The sequence below is a fragment of the Stylophora pistillata genome, chromosome 9 (assembly GCF_964205215.1).
Source record: "Stylophora pistillata chromosome 9, jaStyPist1.2, whole genome shotgun sequence".
Taxonomy (NCBI): domain Eukaryota; kingdom Metazoa; phylum Cnidaria; class Anthozoa; order Scleractinia; family Pocilloporidae; genus Stylophora; species Stylophora pistillata.
In genome coordinates this window covers 11,555,684-11,583,400 of record NC_142527.1, presented here as the reverse complement: position 1 = coordinate 11,583,400, position 27,717 = coordinate 11,555,684, and the positions used below count along the sequence as shown (strand labels likewise).

The window sequence follows — 27,717 nt, the reverse complement described above, 5'->3', positions numbered from 1 at the left end:
AGATAGTGGCGGAGGAATGAAAAAACAAGGGAGGTGAGGGTGGTTTCTTGACGTGACCCAACCCAGACTTCCCTCATCCTTCGTTCTGCTGCGACCATCGCGCCGTTCATAATTAACACGGATTTCGTAGTTTTTTTACACTGTGAGCGTCAGGAACGGATGACTAGGTTACAAGGCTCTCGATCACCTCGCAGTCACGCATGGTCAATCGAAACCCATGTCAAAGATACCATGTCGTAAAATCTATCAGCTTCCAGATAATACTTAGAAGCCCCCCGACATAGACTAGAGGTACCTTTGCCATTCTACTAAGCTTTTGAGATAAACAGTCTCATATGTTACACGCTCACTCCTTGACGACAATCATATCAGAGTGCATCATTTCTAACTCAATTCTGTCGCGCTAATCGATAGCTTGGGGTAAAAAATACATATCCTAGCGCCCACGAGAAGTCTTTGAAACAAAGTGCACGCTCGCCTCAATTCCCAAGGCAACTGTTTTAAAAAGGCGGGCGATATCGAGAAACTCTTCCGTCGTTTCCTCGTTTGCGGTGTCCTATCTCCTGAAAATTCCTCAGTGACAAGGAGGATGACACAGGCTATACCGCTCGCTGTTTGGGTTTTTAAAAATGACTGTACTCATGTGTAAATCTTTGAGAAGTAACTTGACGTATTCAAATAAAGAAGAGAGGATTTACCATACAGGCCTAGATTTTTTTCTGCTTTCTTTTCTTCTGTATGTCTTTTTTTTCGATGGCATTGCCCTAATTGTCTATTTTGCACTATAATGTAAATGAAAATGGTTGAGTTTTAAGTCGGAAGATTAAGGAGCTTAAGAAAATTCGTCGATGAAACAGTCATTCGTTTCTGTTTGTATGGTTTGTCTTCAAACTTTTGTTTCATCCCTTCATATTCCCTTCCTGCACACCTGCGGACGGAATTTACCCACTATTGGCAGTTCTTTATTAATCTGTTGTCTTTCTCTTTTTCTTTCTTTCCTCTTTTTCTTTTTTTATCGCAAATATGTCTTAGCTATGTCAAGTGCAGTTTGATGTGTTAGATAATCTGCTTACACCATGATTTGTGTCCTTGTCAATGTCTTTTGCAACTGAATTACTGACGTGGGTGTTACTGTAATCGTTCGGGGGTGGGTTAGGGAGTCAAAACGACTATATACAATTAGCATCTGCTAAATGGTTAACCTGGACTAGGTAACGCGTTTTTCTATTTATCATCCCGAATCATTTTGTTTCCATTTATGAGTACTTTTAACACGCGCAAGTTGTCATGGCCGGCAAAAATTTCACCTAAAATAACGGCCACGAACCCCTCTCGATATGTTTCATTATCAGTAAGTACTTAAAACGCTGACTTATGAACATAAGTGCGTGTATAAGTGGTGCATTAGTACAACGCAGTGTAGACATTGAGACAAAAAAGATTGATAGACACAAAGGGTATTACACATGGGTAGCTGTTTAGACCCGTGTATTGTGAAATATTTTTAACGTGGAGAATATGGTGAAGTGTTTTAATTCCAAATAACCACAGCAGGGTTTTCTTATTGCATTTGTTGGCTAAGGCAGTGAGGCATTTATGAAAGAGAGGGACATAGAGTTGGCTGGTAGACGTAAATTTGGGAGTCGCTGCGATGGATAAAGTCAAGATTAAGGTGAGCTGTAGATTTTTCTGGTAAAATGGTTCCTTCACAATGCATTGAGCGATTAAAAAAAATACTGTGGAAAAAAAGAAAAAAATTGTTTCTTATCATGAAGCCGAGTGAATTTATTGGAGGGCTTTTAGCGGGTGACTTCAATCGATCGATCTCAAGAGACTTGTATATTGTTGGCATGAAATGTAATGAAACAAATGCTGATGAAAAATGAGTTTAAAAAATCGTATGATTTTTAATCTGATGAGTCTTATATCTCCTGATGCTATCAATAATTTTTGTCCCAGCTGGGGTTAAAAAAGAGTTTATGTAAATTACTGTGAAGAAAAATGGCAAAAGGCTTTTCGCCGTAATAAGAGAATTTGTTATCATGTATGTCCGAAATTATAATATGCCAAGAACTTTACAACAGATGCATTGTCAGAAGGAGGCAAACCTTCACTTATTAAACTTGGATATTCTAGAGAAATAGATAAACAAAGATATTTCATTGTGGTTTTTGTAAGAACCCTTTAAACGCTGCAACTGTTATTTTCATTTCATCAGTCAGAAGCGTACGAGTTAAAGGTTGTTTCGAAGGTACTTAACCACGTTTATACCGGAAAAATACAGGAGACTGAACGTTAAAATTTTCCGCGCTGGGCTATAAAATGTGTGAGCTGTCAAATTTTGATTTTGAATCCACTGATCCGGCTGAACATCATGACCAGGTGATCAAATACACGCGTAGTTTTTGTGGTTAGATAAGAGATTATTGTATCGTGCAAGACGGTCCTAGTTTTCCGAGAAGTGTATTCAAGTGAACGCATGACAGAAGCAATCCTCTATCACCTAGACATTTTTACAGGGAGATGGAGATGTTAATGGAAGAATCAATCATTATGCTGTAATGGCCTAACCTGCTTTGCTTTAGTTCAATTGAAATGCGGAGAATGCTTTGGCCGGCAAATCTTTTTTAATTTTTATATATATTTCTGTTCTGCGTGTTTGTATTTGCGGGAATTTGTGTCTCTCTGAAGAATGTAACAAAATAATATCGTTAGAAACGGAGAAAATTAAAGAAAAATTGAGTCGAAATTTTGCCAATCACAACTGTGAACGAATTAAATTTCAATAAAGGTATGTTTTTAATTTCGTACTTCACACTACTTTATGAATGTGATCGACCATCGGTTGACAGTCTAATTTACTTGCCTCGAAGTGGTTGTTGGCCTTAAAAGGGCGCTTATTGAAAAAAATGAATAGCAGTTTACTGTAGGCGTCTATTATAGGCATCAAAAGAAGGAAATTGAAAAAAATATATCATGAATTTATCGTAAGCCCTTTGAACGTTTTTGTAAATGAAGAGGGAAAATGGAACCATAAACTTCTTTCACCGGCAAGCGACAGAAAAATTTAGCGCGAATTCTTGCAACCAATCACATGCGGGCACTCGCGACCTGTTCGCCATATTTGGAGTAGTCGAGCTGTTGTGTTTTGAAAGTTTGATTTGCATAGACAGGAGCTGTGATCCGGTTTGTGGAGCTCAGAAACGATGAGACGCACTAAATCGACCCGAAATTTACCGTGGGCCGAGAATGGTTCTTGTGTTCTTTCATATGCTAGTTCCAGCTGTGTTGTCGCTGGTAAACATGTTTAAAAAAGTACGCGAAGGCGATCGAGGCGAGGCGACGCGATGCACCATGCATTTGACAGCAGCCGCTCAGGTAAGAGTGGAGCTCGTGATTAACAAATGCAAAGTAGCTTTAGCTAGGAACTTTATTTTAACACTCCAGCTTTTAAGGTTGTCATCGTGTCAGTATTTTTGGAACACGGAGAATTTTATACACGCAAATTGTATTTCAAACTGCGAATTTAAAACGCATTCTGCACGAACGATCTACCGCAGTGATACCGCCAGAAAAATAAATGTCAGTTTACCATTTTTTCTGGATGAATGCCTTTTGTTTCAACGCTGTATCTCTTCCTGTGTGATTTGAGGAACTATGTATTGCCAGCGACTGATATTCTTAGTGAACCCCTTTGTTTTTTTTTTATCTTATTTTTAGGATGTTCTTTCTTGCCTGACTTTAGCGATCGACATGAAGTCGTTGAAAGAAAGCGCTGAAAGAGCCCTCCATCTGCTTCTACCGCGAGTGGTAAGCTTAAGTTAATAACGTGCGCTTCGCTCCCCACCCGCAATTCTAGTTTGTTTACGTTTGTGGAAACCAACTATAGTTGCGGATTCATTATTTTTTTTCTCTTTATCATAATATACGCATTTTTTATTCAGTTCACATTTTGCAAAATTGAACCAAAACATCTCCCCCTGTCTTTCTAATTTTCCATTTGAATTGCGGCGGCAGCTTCTATTAGTTGTCATCACAAAAGTTATTGCCTGACTTGTCGGCGAAATGAACCTCACCGATGAGAGCTTTCTTTTTTTGAAAAAAATTTTCCCATCATTGCAGTCATTCGTGACCCGGCGAAATTTGAAGCAACGGAAGACGAAACTCACTCATACTGTGAAATTTGTAAACCGGGGACACTTCACAACAATGCAAGCCGTCAATGTCTGCGTCAAACCGCTATCGCTTCAGTAAAACACATGAATTTCTGCACGCCAAACGTTTAATTTAGGTAACCTTCTATTGTATCCAAGTTTACGCCCCAAGGATTGCCGCAGAATTGCATTATTTTTAACTTTAGTTAAGCCAACTAAACGTTACCACAATCTCCATTGTCCCACGATTTCGAACTTTGCAACAACCGCATTTCTTGCAAGGTAATTTGAGATGATAGTATTTATATTCGTAAGCGAGGTTGTACACGCAAAACTTTTATTTACAACTGAAGGCGACGAAACAGCTTTCACTCAAATTTTCAAGTTTTGTTGGCCGTCGTTCAATTTTATATTTGCATTTTTGATGGCTTGAAGTCGATTAGGTGAATCACTTTTAAAAGCACTTAATGTAAATGTTTTCACTACGTCGAGTACGTCAAATTTTGGTGCAAAGCAGAAAGCACGCAGCCCGAAAACCTTAAAATCGACATGTAAAAGCGAAAGAATCGATACACCTACTCAGCTTTAGTACTAAATTTTGGTTGCGGATGGAAGAAGTTCTCAAACTTCGCAGTTTTCTGTCACAAAGAACAGACAGATCGCCCTGATCGGCGCCCAATATTGGTTCGTCGCACTGTTGTGATTTTCGAAATAGCTCTGCTAAACGCGATAAAAGGCTATCTGCCCAATTACGACCAAAACATGCCATGTAGTTTCCGTTAAGCTTACGGATTTCAGTGTCGGCAAACTCTTTTGTCCCTAAATATATTTATTTGAGCTCAGAAGTAGTTTTCCAGTTCAGAACACACGCCGCTCAACACAAAATAACAGTGGTCGCGCGCCGAGATGGATTAGGCGACTTTATTCATTTTTGTGTGCGATAGCAATTTGGCAAATCAGTACAATTGAAAGTGCTTGCGAAAAAGGATTAAAGACTTGTAAAATAAAAAGAAGTCTTTGTCATCTTTGCTAATTGCCATTTGCTACAAAAATCGCCAATATCTTTGATTTTTCGTCAGGGCTTTCCACAGTTAATTATTGATGTCAATGTAAGTGACAATAATTACTCTTAAGGGTACGTTTCAATTATTCCAAAACTATGCAAAAAATTGTGAAAAAAAAAAACAACAACTAAAGTGCTAGGTTTTTGTCTCGTTCTTGATTTCAGATTTCGTCTCAAGTGACACCCAGAAAACAAAATCTTCAAGAAGCTTACTTCCTTCATGTAGTTTTTTATACTAGTTTCTGTAGAGAAATTAGATTTAATTTAATTTACTCCATTTTCACTGCATTATTTGCAGTGGGGAAAGGACTAGAAAGGAACATACGAACCATTCGTGCTAGTCCACCCTCCCACCCATCCCACCCCAGGGAAGGACATCCATCAAACAGTAATCTTGTGTGTGGGAAATTTACATCTCCTACCCCAACCCTGCAGGAGATGGGACCTCCATTTATTCGTCCTTATCTGAGAAGACTAGAATATCTAACCATTTCTTGATGTTATAGAAAGGTAGCAAATTCTTCTTGATTATTTTAAGACCTTGAATGTTGGTCTGGCCGGGGCTCGAACCCTCAACCTCCCGCACAACAGTCCAGCGCTCTATCCATTGAGCTAACCATTGAGCTCTATCCATTGAGCTTTGTTAAGTTCTTGAAAGATTTAACTACAGTTCCAGTTCTATACATATCTGTAACTACTTCTGAATCATATTCAAAAAGTTTCAATTCTTGAAATTACAAAAATTGAGTAAAGCCCTGAATTACTTTCAGGCTGTAAACTGTTAATTACCAATTGTTGTATTTTTCATTTTGAATTATGAATTTCGTGAGTTGTCATAGTGAAAGGCGGTAAATAAACAAGATGTGGAAATTTGACCTTACACACTCAGGCTTGGGTCAGGCTTGGGTGTCCTTGATCCAGTCATAAATAAAAGTGTGAACAACCAATCAAGTTTCATTTGGCTCATGTTTTGAATGACTGTCAACATGCATTTTAATGGCACTCTTGACTGAACACTGAAAGATACATACTTGGTTAGAGCGCCAGATTGTGTTGTGCCGGAGGTCGAGGGTTCGAGCCCCGGCCGCACCATTACTCATGGTCTTAAAATAAGTGAGGATAATTTGCTACCTTTCCCTAATCAAAAAATGGATAGAAATTCTAGTCTTCTCGGATAAGGATGAATAAACCGTAGGCCCCGTCTCCTGCAGGGTTAGGGGTAGGAGACTTTAATTTCCCATGCACGAGATTACTGTGTGGTGGATGTCCTCCCCTGGGGTGGGATGGGTGGGAATTGGCCCTGAAAAGTCCCTATGGGAAGTGGTCAAGTAACATATGTATGTATGTATGTACTTTGCTCGTATCAATTTTTATAATGGTTTGAGGGGAAGGGGACATGCTTGAATCGGAGTGGCGTGACAATGATGTGAGAAACAAGATATTACATTGCTTGGACACCCTGAAGTTGTGTGTATTCTGTGTTTTAAATACCTGTGCATCCATCCACAGCTGTTTTTTTTTTTTTTTTTTTTTTGAAGGAAAGAAGGAAGAGTAACTACTTAGTTTCTCTCCCTCAGAAAAAAAAAATCACTCTTTTTGAACATTGTTTAGTGACATGACTTGCTGGTCTGCCGGCAACTGTTCATAAAAGAAAATGCAAGACGCTTGATTATGTTTACAGGTAGATGTGCTGGTGTTTGTTTTAAGTCCTATCTCAGATGAACTTGAAGCTCTTGAAAGATCTGGTATCAGTGTACCTCAGATACCAAAAAGTGGAGTTGCCAGGTTTGTATTAAAAAATATTTGTAAACATTGATCGATTAAGCAAAGAGACAATCTTTATAGGTGGACAGCAATTTTAGCAATTGCTGAGAAGAAACCTGAAAAAATTTAGTCCGTGTCAGGATTCAAACCTCTGCCATTAAGATAAGTTTTTTTGAACTCTTGCTATCAGGCAAATTTGTGAAGATCATTTCTATACTTGATTTTCATTTGCAGCTGGTCAAACGAAATTTATTTCATTACAAGTGGCTATACTGATTGTTAACACATCAAGAATATTTGGTTTTTTAATAGACAAAAACTCATTAAATATTTTTCAAATTTTTGTAAAATTATGGTCATAAATGAATATAGGGACTAGTAAACATCTCTCAGAAGGCACATGTGATTTGATTTAACACCTTTGAAGATTTAGAATTTAAAAAAATTAATGTCATGAAATCATTGTTCAAAAATTACAAAATGTCATGAAGAAGGGAACAATGTGAAACCATGAAAAGAATGTCATTTGTTTATAAGGTCATTTAAACACTCTAGATGTCAAGTTAGATTTCACAGTTTTTTTGCAACCCAAAAGTATTTTTGTGTATGTTTGTGGTTCAAATCATTTCTGTGTTCAAAGGTTAATTTTCACACGAAGTCCTGACTTTTGTTTTGAAATTAAATGTCTTAAATTATATATAGTCATCATAATTTGAAAAAAAGGAAAATAAACAATTATTGTTAGTAAAGGAAAAAAATTGAACCACAGCATATACACACATGCATGCATTCAGCATGTCCATGTCAAAACATTACAGTTCTACATGTATGATGTCATCTCCAGGAGAGCCATTGATGGTAAGCAAAGAATGGTCTTATCCAACATTGACGAAGACGATCCTTGTTTAGTATTTTTACCATCAGCTGAAACACTTGAAAGTAATCAAAGAGGTTGGTAATTAAAAACTAGCTCTTAGCAGTTTCACACTCAATTTTGCTTTGTGCTTTTTTCAAATATTTGTAAAGCGTATTTCACATATGTTAGGATATACATTATCAGATACCTAATATATGGCAGATAATATATACCCTCAGCATATAAGCCTCCTTTCAATAACACCCTTAAGATATTGTTGAAGCCCAGTATAATGGCTTTTAACTGGTATGTTGAGGTGAAAACATATGGGTTTTAGCTTTTATATATCTGCATGTCCACCAGTGATATATGCATATAGTATATATATATTTATTAAAAACTAGATCATTGGATAATGCAATTCAAGACTTTTTATTGGCTTAGCCATTATGGTATATCAGCCAATATACCATAATCTACAAATATGGCAAGCGTAGGTTTCAGCTTAAGATTAAAAGGGAGCTAAAAATTTAATAAAATTTAATAATTTAATTTTACATTTTTAATAAAACAATTATTCCACTCGCGCTTGTTGGATATGAGATGATTATAGCCAACTCGGCGCTACGCGCCTCGTTGGCTATCTATCATCTCATATCCAACGCGCGCTCATGGAATAATTGTTAAATATATATATACTAGACACCTCTAAACTGTGTAACACTTTCTTTTCCAGTGATAATGTCACCACTGTACAAAGACAATAAACTAGTTGCATTTCTGATGGTAAGTTTGTAGTGGTAAAAAGCGTTTCCCATGATCACAACAAATTACTGGTTGGTCAAATATATATACATCTCTTGTACGATTACATATGTATTTTGAAATGACCTAGTAATTCCATAAGTTGAGTGTGCATGTACATGACTAATGGAAATCTGTTTGTGTAGAGAATTTAATTCTGCCCAGAACCACCAATGAAAACAACAGACTGCTCTCTCCAAAAAAATGATTTGATATAAAAAGATGTGAACTGTTTCCTTTACATTTACCTCTAGCAAATAAAGTAGAATGCTTTTAAAGGAGTGCATGCACTTATATAATTAGTCATGACTACACTCAAATGTGAAAATTTTTGGTGAGCACAGTGTTGCCGTTTTCAGATGGTAACTGGTTAAACTTATCATCTGTACTGTAGTTAAACTCCTCTTATTGCTTAAGGGCCTACTTATAATGGAGGGGAGGGACCTTTCGTTATCTTGATCACGTTTACATAATAGGTGGGGTAACCCAGATTATCCAGGTAGGGTGACCCTGTAAGGTAAGATCAAAGTTTACCATGCAAATGTCTCAAGGTGGGGTACGTAACAGGCCTAGCTGGGGCAGCAACGGTGGTACATTTGCAAATGGTACTAGCAAATTCAAGCCAACTAAATCCTGGGATCCTGGGGTTGTAAGCTTGTATCTAAGTAAGGCTCATTTTTTCACTATAGCTTGGCTCATCTGCCTGGGGTCCCCCACATTCAAGTAGAAAGGACCCTAAAACTGTTTATAATTCTATGGTGTGCTTAAAATAAGGGTATGCACTGAAACACATGTCTGGGTAATAACTAGAGTGTATCCTTCAAAAATGGTGCCACACCCAGACAATGAAAATATAATTACAATGGGGAGAACCAAAACAAAAGTGATTTGTGTTAATGAATATTCTCTTGTATCTGCAGATTGTTTGTGGAGTAGAAGAGGATACTCTGTCCATACTGGATTACACACAGCAGCAGGTTTGTTTAACTCAGACAAGTAGCTCAATGTTCTGAAATTGTCTGTTGTAGTTAACTGCATGTTACTATATTATGAAGCTTTTGCTCATGCAGCCATCTGATCATCTCTTTGTGGTGTAATGTTGCAGTTACTGTTGCTTCATTTTGATTATTAGGCTTATTTGCTTAACAATGATTTGTTTGTACTTTCAGATGCTTCTAAGTTATTATCATATAACAGAGAGGAGTAAATATTTTCATGAATTCGAAAGGCAGAAGACCTTTTTGGATTTTTTGAGTAAGTACTTATCCCATCTATTAGAAATTTCTCAATATACAATCTGTCATATGCAGTGGGGACCTTTTAGTACAATGTATACAAGGTTCTTGTTTGTAGAGCCATTAACTGCTTATTTTTACCAGCTAGCTGTGTAATTAAAGGTAATTAATAATAAATAATAATAATATCAATTTCTATAGCGCATTTCCATGCAATGTTCTAATGCGCTTTACAACACTGTGCGGGGGACTTCTTCCAGATTGCCAGCGGCAGTTTACAAGTAATAAAGGAGAAATTTTACAGATGCCCCCTCCCCCCCCCCCCCAATTCCTAATAAACAGGCCAGACCACCTCACAGTAATCTCGTGAAGGGTGTTCTTTAACATCCCCTGCCTAACCAAATTAACTGACAGATGCAGGAGACGGGACCTCCAATTTTACGTCCTATCCGGGAAGACGAAGCAATGTGAGTGAAGCGTCAAGTGCTTAAGGACACAACGTCGAGCCCCAGCCAGGACTTGAACCCGGGCCCTCTGACCCAGAGTCCAGCGCACTGACCACTGGACCACTCACGCCTAAAATTGGCTATTTCACTGAAACCAGGGATATTGAAATATTTACCCAAGTTATCTAACAGTGTTGTCAGTAATTTTTTGGAAAAATAAGACTTTTAAAGTTGTCAGAGCTCTGTAGATATTAATATCTACCACATATGTTACAGTTTGAAAATGCATTGATCCTTATATGTTGAAGAAATCTTGCTTGTTTGACCAAATTCACTGTTCCAGTCACCTCCAAAACTACCTCTACCATGTTTCCTTTCCATTCTTCTTGTGGCCAATTAAACTCAGACTTTAAGCCTCCACTAAGAAATGTTACCTTTGAGTTGACAATTAATATGGCTGCTACACATGGAAAATGACAAAGATGTTTTGTAATTTTCTCATTTAGATGATTTGAGAGGCTGCATGTTTATCAGCAACATTTCAATTTATTTCTAGATTGATTTCATCTTTATTCTGTTTTCTCTGGTTGTCAGCTAGCTCCTTGTTGCGAGGCAAGCCCAGTGAGAGCCTGCCTGCACACTCTATAATGTTTAGCCCAAGGGAGATTATGGCTAATTAAGAAAACAACAGGGGTTGATTAACTTCCACAGGGGAAGTCCTTATCTAGACAGGATGTATGATTTATTTTGAGTCAAACATATACAAATTCAATTGAGTATACTAAGCTAAAAACTTAGTGCTTGATGAGTAAAGGTCTCATTGTGCAGAATGTTGCCGTTTAATGTTAGTTAGATTACTTTTATATGGTACATTCCCAATAAAACAGGTAGATGTTATGAGAAAGAAGTGGGACCTTTGTCAAGCAAAATAGGGGACTTTGTAAGTGTTATTATAATTGCCTATCAGAATGAATATAGATTTTTATTTCTTGTATTAAGTTTTAACATCTACATGATAGTTTACTTATATTTGAAGTTGTAAGTGTGTTATTCATAATGTGTGGCAAAGGTTATGCATGGGCATATAATATACCAGAAAATAATAATATTTCAACAGATTCTCAGTGTTTTGTTGTTACCATGATATGGAATATTTGATCACTGTACGAGTCAAAAGTTATCGAGAAAGTAATGCAATTTTTATGTACTTGTTACTTGCAGCTTCAATCACAGACTAACGCAGAGAGTAGTGCCATTCTGGTGCTAGATAACACAGCTGGAGAACTTCACAACAATGTACGTCACTTCATAGTAATAGCTGCTTGTATTGAAACTTTGATAAACATTACTACAGAGGGCTTGACACTACTAGTAGAAATTCAGTTTTGGCTGGTGGTTTTTAATTTCCACAAGGTAGTTTGGCTAATTAAATGAAAACAAACTGAAATTGTTTTGACATCTAAGTTGTCACTAGCCACTTGGCTATAATTATAAGTAAGTTGAAAAGTTAGTGTCGAGCCCTGCAGTAGAACTAGTACATATAGGTTTGAAGACTGTGGCCATAAACAAAATTTCATGTGGAACTGAACATGTGCACTGATAAATCATCCCTTCATGTTACAGGATGTAAATGTACGTGTGTAAACAGGTGGTACATAATCTATGAACACTGTAACTACTATACATAGGCTAAGAGGGGCAAAGTGTATTATTAGACTAAGGATGACGTATTGTTATCCAATTGTGCTTCGTATATAGTAAAAGTAACGCGCGAGACGAGTACAAATATCACGCGATATTTGTACTCCAGAAATATCCGCGAAATTCGCCCGCACTGAAATAACAATTTGGCGTGTTGGATAATAAATCTCTTATTAGACGTTTTGTTGTGTAGCATCGCTCAGTATTTTTACTCTTCGTTTGTATTTTGACTCGCCCTACGGCATAACTCGTATAAATACTCAGCGACACTACACAACAATATATTTCACCTTTTGTTGAAAATAAAAACAGAGCTCCAAACAGGTGAGTTTGTTCTCCCGCCCCTCTTTAACCAGGAAGTGCAAAATTAATATAGGATTATTTTGCGGTCATTGTTTCATATTGTATAATTTACGATCTACAGCAAGAATGCAGAGGATCAAATAGCGTGGATATGAAGAGAATTGAGGTAGAGATGGGTGATTTGCACATTCACGTGACTAACCATCAACTTTGGTTCGAGTTTATTCTACTAGTACATCTACAGTTGTCCCCAAGTTACTTATCTCTTTACACCCTAACATCAGTATGAATATTCTCCATACTGTTCTCTATACATTTCCTAAGGTGCTGATGAGGAGAATTTGTGTAACAATCAAGAGCTTCCATTGTTAATGATCATTTCCTTTATTCTCATGACGTTAATACGTGATTCTGGGGTAATATTGTTAGGAGAATTTAGATGCCAGTCAATGCTAGAACTTAGATGTGAAGTTACTCTTTAGAGGTCAAAGAGTTCACTCAATCGATTGCCCAACGTCAAATCAAAATTTCCTTACTGTTTAATCAGGGCTCGACACTAACTTTTCAACTTCGTAGCCAAGTGGTTAGAGACATCTTGGATGTTACGACAGTTTTAGTTTTTTTTACTAGCTAAACTGGCGAGTGGAATCGAAAACCACTAGCCAAAACTGAATTTCTACTTGTCTGTGGCTAGTGGGCTACCGTGTGTGTCGAGCCCTGGTTTTTATCGAATTTGCAGACCCAAATATAACATGTAGTCGCCACTAATGCATATGCAGTTCCGAGAAATTAATTTTTGTTATTCTTATGTCCCCACAATTTTGCAGGTTTCTGGAAGTATTTTTGAGGAAGTGGTCAAATCCGGCCAAAAATTAAATATTGCAGATATAGAAAAGGTACGTAGCACAGTGAACTTGCCGTTGGACGCGTCCATTTATTCAAAATGTTTTAAGGAGTTTTATTTGTGAAGCCCGAGTGATATTGATAGAAATATTGACAGCAAGCTAAACTGAAACATTTTTTTTATTATTTTCATTTAATTTCTTTACCTGAAACCTTTTAGAATACAAAGTACAGATATGACCTGCAGAGAATAACAGGTAAGTTCGTAAATTGTTGAGCAGTAGCAAGATCAAGTATATCTACACGTACATGTAAAGTACACCGAGTTGGTTGAAGATTTCTGTGGTACACTTTCCACTTCGATAGTTTACCGCATGGCCTAGCGGCAATTAGGTTTAAGTATGAAGAAAGAAGGAAAATGGAAATAAGAAAGGAAGGGCCTAACATAAATCCTTGACATATTATTCACTATAGTTTACCTCATGTCCTTCCTGAATTTTACATAATTCACACCATCACTTCGAATGAAGTCTAGATAAAAATTTCTAAAATCATAAGCTATTATTTTCTACCTCTTTCAAGTGAACAAACTGTCGTGTCTAAAATTCTAAATACATCGGTGAAATGCAAAATTCTTGTTAAATCGGCTGATAGGATGTCACCTGTAACGAGTTTCTGATTTTTTTTCTTAGATTGCTACGTCCAATCAATGTTGTGTGTCCCAATCGTCAGTATCAAGTCAGGCAATGTCATAGCAGTGGCGTGTGTATTCAACAAAACTCTTCCAGGAAAAAGGTACATAATATAGACTTTTACGTTATTTACAGTCTCCATTATTGCATTTTTGTCGTTCTAGACTACGAGCAGTCTATGACTTTAACGAAGTCTGTCGGTCGAAAAAAAGACGCACGAAAAAGTATGCGCCTCACTCCCTTAGTTACTTGTGGCGTGCTTACATCATTTCTTTTTATCACTGATTTGTCTTTTTGACTCGCGCGACGGACGGCCGAAAAGGAGGGACTGCTCCTATATACTTCTGTTCTGATTGGTTCACTTAATCTCGAATATCTACACATATGACGAAGTTTTTCCCTATTTGGGAAATGATTGTTTAGAGAGTCACAAAACAGTGGGAATGAAGGGGCGCTTACATAGAGTTTTCTACTTGACTTTGTGCTCTAAAAACGGCTCCTTCAACTGAAATTGTCCCATATGAAATTATCCCATAAGCTTTCGTTTTCACAGCAGTTTACCTCCTCCTTCGAGTGAACTACCTCTTTCAAGTGAACGAACTGTCGTGTCTAAAATTCTAAATACATCGGTGAAATGCAAAATTCTTATTAAATCGGCTGATAGGATGTCACCTGTAACGAGTTTCTGACTCTCTAAACAATCATTTCCCAAGTAGGGAAAAACTTCGTCATATGTGTAGATATTCGAGATTAAGTGAACCAATCAGAACAGAAATATATTAGGAGCAGTCCCTCTTTTTTGGCCGTCCGTCGCGCGAGTCAAAAAGACAAATCAGTGATAAAAAGAAATGATGTGAGCACGCCACAAGTAACTAAGGGAGTGAGGCGCATACTTTTTGCCGCTAGGACCTGACTTGTAAAGCAATTTTGAAATTTTGTTTACGTTCTATGCTTTTTAAGGAGAGAGTTTCTCGAAATAGCTGCACATAGAGGATTTTTATATAACAGAACGACGCCGTTTCTCCGCTGATGAATGGTTCGTCTACTTGAAATGTCTCAGGCCTATAAAAGACCCATTGTCAGGCACCCTGTAATACTACTGCAATCATCTGAAGATTTTTTCCGCAATAGAACGGGCAGAGAAATTTAGGAAAATTTTACAACGAATTTAATGCTGTGACCAAAACTAAGGCAATAGTTCTGCAAAAGTGAAGTATGAAAATAGACTATATAAACGTTTAGAGATAGATGTTCTATTGTGGGACAAAGGAAACATTTTGTAGGAGGAATCGAGTCCCAAAACTTCAGATTGTGCGCTACAACCAAGCTAGAGAGACTCTAAGTAAGTTGAGCCATTACAAGGTTCATATACATGTATGACACGCCTCCTACATACTACAAGATGAGCAATGTCGAAGGTGTTATGGTAGTAAATAAGTAAAGAAAGACGGTAATTTCTTATTTTGAGCTAGGTGAAGAAATGGAGAATGTCGTTTTTTCGTCTTGTCTCGCGCTCGTGACAATATGGAAAAAACGTATATAAGAACGATCCTTCGCAGTAAAGCACTATTTGAGCAATAGTGGAAATCAGACCTGAAAAAAATTTCAGGCCTGTACGGGATTCGAACCACTGACCTCTGCGATACTAGTGCAGCGCTCTACCAATTGAGCTAACAAGCCAACTGGGAGCAGGCCATCAAATTAATTCGATATAAACCCGTAGATGATAAATCGAACAACAACAAACATATGAAACATATGAGTGAACTGCGGTTATGAGACGTATATAAGAACGATCCTTCGCAGTAAAGCACTATTTGAGCAATAGTGGAAATCAGAACTGAAAAAAATTTCAGGCCTGTACGGGATTCGAACCACTGACCTCTGCGATACTAGTGCAGCGCTCTACCAATTGAGCTAACAAGCCAACTGGGAGCAGGCCATCAAATTAATTCGATATAAACCCGTAGATGATAAATCGAACAACAACAAACATATGAAACATATGAGTGAACTGCGGTTATGAGACGTATATAAGAACGATCGTTCTCAAGAAGGATCGTTCTTATATACGTCTCATAACCGCAGTTCACTCATATGTTTCATATGTTTGTTGTTGTTCAATATGGAAAAAACATATTTCTTTATTTCATCACCTGGCCCAAAATCAAAAATAGCCATTTTTCTTTCTTTGTTTACTCGCGTTGTTGCTAAGTGGTAGAGCATCGGTTTGCGGGATAACGGGGTCGATGTCTCTGTGGACTCAGAATTTTCCCTTTCTCTCACGCTCGTGACAAGGCGAAAAAACATATTTCTCTATTTCCTCACCGAGCTCACAAAAACTTAATCCTTCGTGTTCTGTTTATTTAAATATTACCATCAAGATAACTTGAGTTCTCAAGGAGCCTTTTATTTTCTTACCAATTTCACAAAACATGCTTGTCGCACATTGATATGGGAAAGCGTTTTTCTTCAATGAATTTTGTAGCTTCGTAGTAAGTTAAAATAAGTTAAAATAAGTTAAAATAAGTCACCGGAACACCTTTTCAAGTCGTGTTTATTCCCCGTTAGAGCTCTGAAGGGTGCGTAATGTCAAGTTGTCAAGACGACTTCACATCGACCAAATTATCTTTAGCGTATTTGGCTCTAGTTGAACCGGCAATATGGGAAAGGAAGAAATTTGCAACTTTATTACCCAAAATGAGGAAAATTGTTGACATCACTAATATCTATAAAGTTTTGTTTACTTAAATACGGTCTCTTTTAGACATAATGGCATGTAATTCAACAACAACTGCTAGACTAATTATTTAGCCCTATATCTCCCTCTGTATTAGAAGTTCTGTGAGGTAAACATTACCTACCCGAAATTTCTTTTAACCGCACTAGAGTATGATATGTAGATAAATGAAAAAATGTTCATGGAGGAATATTCACCTATCCATAAGATTCAGTGACAATCAATGGTATGATAAACCATCTTATGTTTTCCTGAATGTAACTCTTACAGCTTAGAATTGAATCTCTTGTACCCGGTTGCTTTTTAAATATTCATTTCCATCTTAACATAGTAAGCGTATCAACTCAAAACCAAGTAATAATGAAGGGAAATCGAACTCAAAGAAAGGCCGGAAAAAAGGAGTTAGGTACTTCAAAAGGAATTTCACCTGATGTTTTGGCAGAAGTCCGTTACGTAACTTTCGATCAGTTTCAGTTCAAAGATATGAAAACTAAAATTAACGGTGTTGATCGGTTCAGGTGTTTGGTGTAGAACTTGGTGCGTAGGTTAGAAACATTATTGTGAAAGAGTAACATAAATCCTAAAATAGGAGTTTCGTTGAAGTACTAACACGGGAATTTTTGTCATCTCTAGAAGCCACGAATCTCCTGTAATTAACATTAAATGTTGCGTTGAAAAGACAAATGCTCGATATGAATCTTAATATCGGAAGCCACTTCACAAATTTTCTCGTAACTTTGAACAAGTTCTCAAGAAGCCATATGATTACTACTTAGAGACACATTCACTCGCGTAGTTTTGAACAAAAGTCGGTAATCGAATAGCATCAGGAGCCTCTGGTAACACAGGATATTTTCCTTTCTTCTTACTGGCCGTTTTTATAAGTTTGGTTTTACGTCACTCAATGTAGAAGCGCTCTTTGCAGTCAGTGTTAATTGGTAATTCGACGTTGTGGCGAACGCTGAATGTCAGAGTTCAGAAGAACTGTAAGAGATATGGCAAAACGCCTCGTCGTTTTAACTTGATGAGTTTTTAGGCAATAGTTTATTGCTTTTGTTATTGCCAAATGAATAAAAGAATGTACCTTAACATTTTTTTCTGTTTGAGTCATTAGAAAATCGTTAAAATCGAGAAACTAAACGAGGTCGTGAGCGGAGTCCCGAGCCAGACGGAATCTGAATCCGAAGAATAGCAACGGTTTTATTTTTCTTCCCAATCTGCATAGGAATCTTGTCCTCGTGATCAGGGAAAACGAGTTTATCGGAGTCACAAGTAGAAGTAGAAGAACCAACCAATCACAAGGCCAGTTCTCAAGCCATCCATTGGCTTACAATCCAGTTTTCGGAGCCATTCGCAGCATCGATCTGTTTGTTCCGATTTTGGGGTTTGATTTTCACTAGAACGGATCATTCTGCGCCCCTGATTACGACTCCAATTACGACTCCGACTTTCTCATAAGTGAAAACCAGCCTTAAAATGTCCCCTTCTCACTATATCGAGAACGTATTCGTTTTTTAATAGCTAACTATTTCGCTTTAATTAAAGCATTTACAAAAACAGAATGTTTTATTGACAATTAAGTGTACACTTTGTAAGTAAGGAATGTTCCTTCCCTTTTCAATAAGAAGGATTTCTTTTTTCTGACTATTTTCAGATTTTCCTCCTTTGATGAAGAAAATGCTCAGTTTTGTTGTGAGCATATTGCAGGTCAAGTAGAAAACACACTAGAATGGGAAAGAGAAATGGTGATAAAAAGGCAACAAAAGGTGAGATATAGATATAATTGTAGTTCCCGAATATCCGGCAACGTGCGTTTTCGCAACTAGCATTACGGTACGAGCTTTCCTTCGCCCGCGTTAAGTTTCAGGCCTCGAACAAAGCAAGCCGTTTAGAAGTCTACGAGGGTTATTAGTGCCAGACCCCTTCTCGGACCTCTCGCCGGGTCACCTTAAACCTTCCTGCGGGCGCTGAAACGCTCGTGCCGCCAAAGCTGTTTTTAAGCTTGTACGGACTTATGTATCCATTCCAATTGGCTGGAATTCTTACACGCTTTGTGATTGGACATTTACTATCGTAGCTGATAGCCCAATACTCCGTTACGCGTGCTCTAGTACGATACCAATAAATGTGTAATTTGTAATTTGTTTGAGAGACACGTAAAACTGCTTCCTACTTTGGAGTGAACATATCCGTTAATCTTGTATCGTTTATTCATGCCTACATACCTTTTAATAATCAGATATTTTTTGTCCATTACTGTTCTGAATTTTTTAATCCTGTAACACTACTTGGAACGCATGAAATCGAGTCTCGATTTTTGAAGTGTTCCAAAGATGCAAAACACACGATCATCAGACTTCGCCAAGATCGACGAATGCAGCTGTGAGTTATACAGTTGACTTCAAAAATATCTTCCACTAAATTCTTTCTATTCCTGTGTACAGAAGTTTGTTTTAGACTTCCTTTCAGTATTTTTTCCTCCAAGCGATTAATTCAACGAATAAGAATTGTGAAAAAATGACAGTTGTTGTGACATTTGTCCCGCTAAAATGACTCCTTGTTACTTAATCCTGTACTCATGCTGCGTATTACCACCGTGTAACCAAAAGACACTTTGAGCTATTCGAGAGCTTAGGCACAAACTTGTTTGACACACGGACGTTAGCCGTAATTCGAGAGTTCTTTTTTCCTGCACTGGCTTCAGATTTCCGTTGCATCTGTAACTTCCAGGAGTAGCTACAAGGAAATTTTAAGAAACAACTCCCCTTCATTTTCAAGAAGAAAAGCATTGAGAAGAAACAAAATCATCAATCAAGGGGTACTATTTTATCTAACAACAAAATCTCAGGGCTAAAATCATAGGAAACGTGTCTTAGACAGTACTGAGAATTGATATTAAGATTTGGGGAGTGAAATGGTTCAGGTGCTGAAGCAATGATTATCCAGTTGGTCGGTTCGTGTGAAAGTGCGCCAGAAGTACTACAGTTCATTTCCCGGGCTATTCCGCCGCGTCTTAAAACATCTTTGCTATTAACTAATATGAAATTTCTGGAATGAGAACAACGAATTGAGGGAGTTAGGGAAAGGAGGAGGGTGGAATGCCCCAGAGAGTGCGAGGAGGGTACTTTATTCGGTGCAGTGTTGTTAGGGAAGACATTTATTAACTTGTGTTTCGTTTTCTTTCTCACCAGCATTTATTGAAGGTGGCGAAAAACCTGTTTACTCTCGTAGGTGAGAACAGTTTTAAAATCATCTATCATAGGTGGTTATCTGCTCGGCTGAACTAGGCTAGAGTTAGCGAGGATTACTTGGTTTGCAGCGGACGTGCGCCGTGCCTTCCTTAGTGGGTAGCCTGTGACTGAAAGAGGGAAGCAGAAGCAGTTGTACCCGGGGTAAATAAACATCATAGGCTTAAAGCAAGTCAGTTACTTCACTGCAATTTGCTAACTGACGATAATCAAGTTTTCAAGATGACCTCCAATTCCAATGGAATGGTTTAATCGATAGATCCTCTCAGACACACGATAGTAAATACTCTACTATAGTTATTATTTTCGTTAGCTCGTAAAATCGTGTAACTTTAGATACAAGTAGTATCCCTTTTGGGCGCAGCTTCCATATATAGAGTTCATAACCCTCGGGCCGTTCATTCCCTAGCTCTATGTGGTTGTTGATTGTTTTATTCATGAAATGACACTAATTGGCGTCATCAGGTCTACGTTCTATTCCAACCCACAAATCGATGTTACGTGGATTGATCTTCAAGCACTCATATTTTGATTTCCAGATGATGTTAGCGTTTTGTTGAGTGAAATCATGACAGAAGCTCGAAATTTGACCAACGCGGAAAGGTAAAGTGGAATTAGGAGCTGCTTTCTCAAGGCCTTATTTTTCCTGGCCTTTTACGTGAACTGATTTGTACCATGAACTGTTCCCAGAGCGCGCACATCTCTTCACACTGAAACCTCTACAGAGAAGACACTCACGGAACCTTAGTGTGCATTTCGATTAGGTGTTAGTTTAATTTCAGAGCTGAGCAAAGAGTTTCCAGCAATCTGATTGGTCGAGCGGTTCCTTCTATGACGCTATATAAACCGCTCACGCGGTTTATATAAAATGTTAAAATAAAATGTTAATAAATGTTACTAAAATGTCATGAATTTAGAAATTTCTCTGTTGTTCAGCTCTGAAATTATACTAAAACAATTATTCTCCTCAGCTTCCGTGAATATCGTCGAATAATCCCCTTGACTTCGTCTCGGGTATTATTCGACGATATTCACCTCGCCTTCGGCGAATAATTGTTAATTATAGAACCAAAGTGATCACACTACCCAATCAGAGTAAAGGAAAATATCACAAGGGACGAAGGAGAATGAGCAATCTGTCTTAAGCGCGAGAAACTCGAGTGACCAAGTCGCTTTCAGTTTTAGTTTGCATCTAATTGACTGGGAGGGTGACGCGACTTTTCTAGACCAATCACAGAGCAAAGCAAAGAAAAGCCAATGTAACCCGAATTACTTTTGACACTTAATTGAAAAGTGTTCTGATCAAAAGTGTTAATGATGATCATCGATCTATTTCTCGAAGGTGCTCTCTGTTTCTCTGGGACAAAGAAAGAGATGAACTTGTGGCTAAGGTCTTTGATGGAGAAATCCCCTCAGATGGCACAGACAACGGAAAGGTTTGTTTGAGCTATTAGTGAGCTTTAGCAACGACGACGGCGACGGCAATGAGAACGGCAGAAAACAATAGGCTTAATGAGCAAAAACAATCGCCCTGCACGTGCGTTTAACATTTTGGTATATTTCTTTGCCGTTCTCGGCCAAACTACAACGGAAATAACCAAATTTTAGGTTTTCTCGAGAACGTGAGCGCATGACGTTCAATTTTTCTTTTTTTTTCCTTACTTTAACGCCGTTCGTAGTGATATAGTCCTTGAATAGTTCGCCAGCATTTTCCAAGTGAAACACATCGGAATAATCTCGAAATAGTTACGAAAATGAAAAGTTAGATTTCGACACGACGTTTTCGTTGCCGTCGCCGTCGTCGTTGCTAAAGCTCCCCGGCCGTCGCCGTCGTCGTTGCTAAAGCTCCCTATTGAGCATTTCAACGCCTGTTTCGATTTCTCGGAATAGTTTTAATGAGGCAGCCCAGAGATAGCAAAATAGTGTCTTGTCTCCCGGCCGTGGTTTACCCATCTGTTTGCTCCAAGACATTAAACATTTGGTGCTTTGAATCGAATTATAAGAAGATTGGTGAACTCATGACAGTGCACGGGCTACCTGGAGTTAATGAGCTTGGTAGTGCGAAGGCTAAAACCTTCGTAAAAGTAGCTTGGTTTTATTTCTCTGTTAATTCGTCGCCTAGAGGATATTATTTTTATTGTTAGCGTCTGCTTTTTAAGTAAAACTAGTACGAACTTCCACCTCCTTTACCTGAATTATGAAATACATGTGTATTGTCTTTGAATTGTGTAGGAACCAGAGGTAAGAATTCCAGTTACCCAGGGCATCGTGGGACACGTTGCTACAACAGGTACTGAATGAAAACGAGTTTACTATAACACACCGTCTGTAATATTTCTGTCTTACAGCGGAATGCGCCTTTAGCACCCCACAACTCCTCACGACTCTTCTACCTCCGTAATTGCGGTTAGTTTACTGGTTTACTGCCAAAACAGCATTGAGACATAAGGCAGAGGTTCTGCAAACTATTGAGCTCCTGCTGTTAAAGGATAACAGAAGATATAATCACAAATGAAGGACAGTTTTCTTTTCGTTTGATTTTTCATTTGATTACAAAATGAAAAATCAATCTTAATCAGTAGATGATGTTAGCTTGTGTTGAAGTGAGTAGTTAATTCTATGCATAAGTTATAACAAGACTGAAACGACTTGCGAACGCTTATCTCTCAAGGGCCAAATACGTACGTCTAAAGCGTAAGATTACTGACTGCGTATTTTGTTTCGTTATCAGGAAAGATGCTGAACATCAAAGACGTGTACAGCCATCCTCTGTTCTATAAGGGGCTTGACGAGAAAACAGGCTTCAGAACAAGGTAAAGGTTTGTCCACTTCTTCAACGTTGCATCGGTGTAAACGTGACTTTTCTAATACTCTTGCACGCAGGAAGGCAAAGCTCTACTCCGTCATAACACTTGTATGTGGAAGTATTGCCTACCAACGATGCATTATTTTATTCATCTATCTTTATACTTTATTTACAGACGTTATTGTTAATGTTTGTTGAACGTCGTTCGTTTAAATGTTTGTATGTTTGCTTATGTTTAGAAATATTCTCTGCTTTCCGATAAAGGATGAAGAAGGTAAGTGACTTTTCTTTATGTATTTTTATCGATTTATTTATTTTCATAAAGGTTGTACAATCATTATGGTCTTCTTTTTATATTTTTTGAATTGCCCATCCTTTTTTGTTTTATTACCTGTAGATGTTATCGGAGTAGCGCAGTTGTGCAACAAGACAAATGGTATGTCAATCAAGACTAGTATCGGTTTTTAATGTTTAATGAACCAAAATGAATGATCACCATGCGAGGATAGAGTTTTGGTAAGAGTCGGCAGCTTGACCAACCCATGATTTATATAGAACACAGTTATGTTTTAGTACTGAAGACAATTTTGTAACACAGTTTGGCACCATCGAATGAAGGGACCATCTACATATCAACTCGCCCACTGGATATGTTTCTCTTTTTTTTTTAATTTATGAAGTAGAAAGAAAGCAAGTTCTCTTAAAAATATTTTTTTTTTGGACTCAAATGTAAGTTGTATCGAACTTAATCGTTAAAAGCGCTCTTCTTAAAATAGAATCACAAAGTTGACATATCTAGTTACTATGAGAACATTGTTCTCTTCATCTGTGACAGATATAGATTGTGTTTTCAATGTTGGCGATACAAATTTCATGTTTTGGACCCAACAGAAATTCAGCAATCTCATCAAAATGTATTTTATATGAATTGAATGCTTCTTTCACATTGCAGGTTCTTGTTTTACAAAGTTTGATGAAGATCTGACTAGAGCATTTGCCATTTATTGTGGTGTGAGCATTTTCCATGTAAGTTGCTGACACAATGTTTTGTAATGGTTATGCGTGATGGTTGTACTTTTCGAAATAAAAACAGGAAACAGACACGTACGATAGCAATAGCAACAAAGAAACAATTAGCTAGAAACTGTTTCGTCGCAGTTTGCCTCTGGAAGTTAAAAGCTCTACAGTCCTGCATGCATGTGTAGGCGTTGAACAAACAAACGAAAAAAACAAAACAAAACGACACAACTAAGCACAAAAGCAAAACGAAACAAAACAAAACCAACATGGTTTAAAAAAAAACAAGCGACCGAAATTGAATAGATGATCATAATTAATAGAAACAGACATACGTTACTTTGGACAGTTTGCTACTTTTCAATAACTGAAGGTGGTTAAATTCGGTAACTATAAACCTCTTTAACTTGTATGTTTTGTTTACCCATTTAAGGTCATGTGATAATAGTCTAGAGAAATGTTCAAATTTCCTCCTATTCACGTGCATATGTACGTAGAATTTACAAAAGATAAAGCTTGCGACCTGAAATGGGTAAGCAAAACAAACAAGCGAAAAAGGTCAATCGCCTGCCTTTTCTTGCTTTGCTTTTTGAAGTCTTGTCTGTAATTACTTTTTTCGTTTTACCCCTTAATTAATTGTATTAATTATGTTCATAGAACAGACTTCCGACCACAACATTGCTTTGTCATCTTTTTTCAGTCACTTCTATATAAAAAAGCGAAAGACGCCTCACACAGAAGTCGACTATCGTCTGAAATGATGATTTACCACATGAATGTACGTACAGTGATTTGAATAAGGTGTTCAAACCCTTTGTTACTTGCAAGTTACATGCAAGTTACGGTCGCCACTACAAAGACGACATATCAACTTGTGTTATTGTGTATACCTAGGAAAACGATCGATTTCTATCATTTAGGGACCATTCATTATTTACTGCCGGAGGGGGAAATCGGAGGATTTTGGGGGCAACAGATGGTTTTTAGGGGGAACAGAGGAGGAAACAAAGGCTGATAGTTTCTAAAGCAACTGTTTGGGGCTGCGTCGGTGGGGGTAACAAAATAATTTGGATATATCAACAAAGTTGAAATGGTAAATTGGCCACCGTAACGATTGCAAAAGCTGACGTTTCGAGCGTTAGCCCTTCGTCGGAGCGAATAGAGGAATTGTCGGTTGTGTGTGCCTTTAAAGGCAGAAAATGGAGCTACGTTATTGGTGAAAACATGGCAACGAAAAAAACACGAATAAATTCGTGGAATTAAGCGTTCGTTGATCCCTGTGGGATTTAGACTGCCTGTTTGAAAGATGAGCTTTTGTTCAAGAGTTTTACGGCTTTCCGTGCTACCTAAGTGTAAGGAAAGACCGCAGATTGCCATATGTTGCTTAGAATGGTTAGGTAAATTGAAGTGTCTAGCGACTGGTTTCGATGTGTCCTTGTCTTTCTTTTCCACGTCGCGAAGGTGTTCTCGGAATCGGTCACCTAGTCTTCTGCCTGTTTCGCCGATGTATATCTTTTTGCAATAAGTGCAAGTTATGCAAGAGATTACATTGGCGGAGGTGCACGTGAAGTGATCGGTGGTCTTAATGGATCGTTTGGGTCCCGATATTTTATCAGTGTTGTGAATGAAAGGACACGTTTTGCATCGTGCACGAGTACATTTAAAAGTGCCTGGTTGGTCATCAGTCTGAAAAGAACTTCTGACCAAAAAATGTTTTTGTCGCGTTTGAATGAAATGAGCGGAGGCTGCTAAAAGATAGTGCTTGTCTCTGGATCGTTTTGAAGTAATTTAAAGTTTTTAAGAATGATGGATTTAACTGAGTGGTTGTGATGGTGAAACGTGAGAGTGAATGGAATGCGGTCGGAATCTTCCTTATGCGACGTTTGTAGTGCTGAATGTCGATCAATAAGTTGGGCGCGGTGGTAACCCGCTTGAACGACAGAAACAGGGTAACCACGTTTATCGAAAAACTGGCACATTGACTTTGATTTGTGGTGGAAATCCGAGTCATCACTACAGTTTTTTAAATTGTCAGCTGAAATAACATCCATTTGGTTAAATGAACTCTGTAATATTGCGATATCAGTAAGAGACGATAATGATGGAATCGCGCTGCAACAACACTACAACTCAAACAGAAGCAGAGCTAACCTGAACTCTCGCAAAAGGATTCATTAAGCAAAACATGCAAAATGTTAAAATAAAATCCAAACATATGAAACAAAAAAAAGCACAGAACATAAGACTGAAAAAAGACCAAAAGCATAAACAAACACAGTTGCGTAATCTTGACACCTACAAGATGTTTGTTCCTAGTAAATGATATCACAAAATACCAGAGGGTATTTTGTGATACAAAATACAGTCATCACTACATAAACGACGATGTCTTAGAAACTGAGAAAGAGGAATGGAATTCTTAACGTGAGATGGATGCGAAGTCGAATCTAACAAGTAATTATGCGAGTCTGTAGGTTTGTAATACGCACTAGTGCATAAACCGTTGCCTTCAATTGAAACTTTGATGTCTAAAAAGGATAAAGAATTGTCAGAAACTTCCCAGGTATATTTCAGAGCCGGGTGAAAAGAATTGACTGCGGTTATGAATTGCCTTTAAAAGCACACACAACCCACAATTCCTCTATTCGCTCCGACGTAGGGCTAACGCTCGAAACGTCAGCTTTTGCAATCGTTACGGTGGCCAATTTACCATTTCAACTTTGTTAATATATCCAAATTATAGAGAAGGAAACAGTCGTCTTTGAGTTTAAAAAAAAAATCGACTAATAAAGGTGATCATTAGAATACTACAGAGCCTTAAGGGAGAATCAGGTAGATTATATATTATGACACAAAAAAAGATCCTCCACCTCCCTCCCCCACCCACACACGCACGCACACACACGCACGCACGCACGCATGCATGCCTGAATTAATAGTTAAATGAAAAAATGTGTAAGTGCCCTCGATGTTCTTTTCCCGACGTCATAGGGAGTCTATAAAGATCAAATAAGAAATTAGGGAAAGAGACCTTATTGCTCTTTGAGGAAAGGAAATGATGATGACAATTGGAAGTGTCATTCTTAGAAAGTTGTGCACCACCCCCCATTTTGTCTATAGAGAGCTAAAGTTTGAATTTCCCAATCACAGACTCCGTTATTTTTCTAGTGGTCCTTTGATACTCTCATGCTTTCCATTCCCTTTTGTGTTTTCCCAAGCGGAAAGCGTAAGCGATGTGAACGCTGTGAGTTGTTGTCATGCAGGTTCAGATTGCTTTTTTTCTTTAAGAACTGATCACAACCGCGTCTGGTCATGAAGTCACTTCTGATGTTTGTATTCTGACTTTTTCAACTAATCTCGGCAAAGGTCTCTCAAGCCGAAGTGGATCCGCTTGTTAACAGGTCAATATGCACCACGGATGATATACATCCGCAGTTTAGCCAGTTCCCGTGTGCGCCAAGAACTATTCTCCCGGATAGTATGATTCCGGTAAGTAAAGCTTTATTTCCCAGACTCATGCTTGCTCACTGATGCTTACAAGGCAAATCTGATGATTTTTTGTCATGCTCTATAGGCCTGTCTTTGTATGTTTGAGGACCTTGGAATGATCGAGAGATGGAAAATTCCGAAGGAGGTGCTAGTAAGGTGTGTATTGTAAAGAATTGATTTTGTGTGTGTTATAGATAATGAAGTGATCTCCTTCTGACTGTGGGCTTATGCCTACGTTCTTTTGGCGTGGAGTTTTGCGGGGTTTACTCAAAAATAAGTATTTTGAAATTTTAGTTTTAATCTTTTAGTGTTCAAGTGACAACTAAAAACCAACAAAAGTAACAAAGAAATGAGATAGACAAGCATTTTTTTTAAACACGAAGGCGCGCTATATAAAGAAGTCTTCCCTGGGAAGACCTAGGCTCATGTGTCACTCACCGTTGACGTGTGCGGGTCAAATTTAAATGCTGGTAGACGAACAAAAGGAGCTAATGAGATATCTATTGTTTACTTCCACCAGCGTGGTGGCATGAGGTAACTTGCGAACTACCTACTT

At 38.0% G+C, this 27,717-nt stretch overlaps 1 protein-coding gene across 2 annotated transcripts in view; it reads left to right on the top strand.

Annotated features, from left to right (window-relative positions):
* Nucleotides 1-1,636: 1,636 nt before the first annotated feature.
* LOC111328139 (cGMP-dependent 3',5'-cyclic phosphodiesterase) overlaps nt 1,637-27,717 on the top strand; it is a 33,197-nt gene continuing 7,116 nt past the window's right edge. Inside the window, exons 1-25 of one of the 2 annotated variants that reach the window (XM_088732952.1) lie at nt 1,637-1,672; nt 3,721-3,810; nt 6,899-7,002; nt 7,826-7,932; nt 8,574-8,623; nt 9,562-9,618; nt 9,811-9,895; nt 11,210-11,262; nt 11,544-11,618; nt 12,448-12,492; nt 13,154-13,222; nt 13,390-13,426; nt 13,862-13,964; nt 18,256-18,367; nt 19,793-19,832; nt 20,389-20,452; nt 21,192-21,285; nt 22,082-22,139; nt 22,581-22,662; nt 22,895-22,929; nt 23,053-23,091; nt 23,608-23,681; nt 24,373-24,450; nt 27,039-27,161; nt 27,247-27,317. In XM_088732952.1, coding sequence (XP_088589078.1) covers nt 1,652-1,672; nt 3,721-3,810; nt 6,899-7,002; nt 7,826-7,932; nt 8,574-8,623; nt 9,562-9,618; nt 9,811-9,895; nt 11,210-11,262; nt 11,544-11,618; nt 12,448-12,492; nt 13,154-13,222; nt 13,390-13,426; nt 13,862-13,964; nt 18,256-18,367; nt 19,793-19,832; nt 20,389-20,452; nt 21,192-21,285; nt 22,082-22,139; nt 22,581-22,662; nt 22,895-22,929; nt 23,053-23,091; nt 23,608-23,681; nt 24,373-24,450; nt 27,039-27,161; nt 27,247-27,317 — 1,766 coding nt within the window. In that variant the 5' untranslated portion in view covers nt 1,637-1,651. Of the gene's footprint in view, nt 1,673-3,157; nt 3,379-3,720; nt 3,811-6,898; nt 7,003-7,825; nt 7,933-8,573; nt 8,624-9,561; nt 9,619-9,810; nt 9,896-11,209; nt 11,263-11,543; nt 11,619-12,447; nt 12,493-13,153; nt 13,223-13,389; nt 13,427-13,861; nt 13,965-18,255; nt 18,368-19,792; nt 19,833-20,388; nt 20,453-21,191; nt 21,286-22,081; nt 22,140-22,580; nt 22,663-22,894; nt 22,930-23,052; nt 23,092-23,607; nt 23,682-24,372; nt 24,451-27,038; nt 27,162-27,246; nt 27,318-27,717 lie in introns of those variants that run through there. The other variant, XM_088732951.1, reaches the window with a different exon arrangement.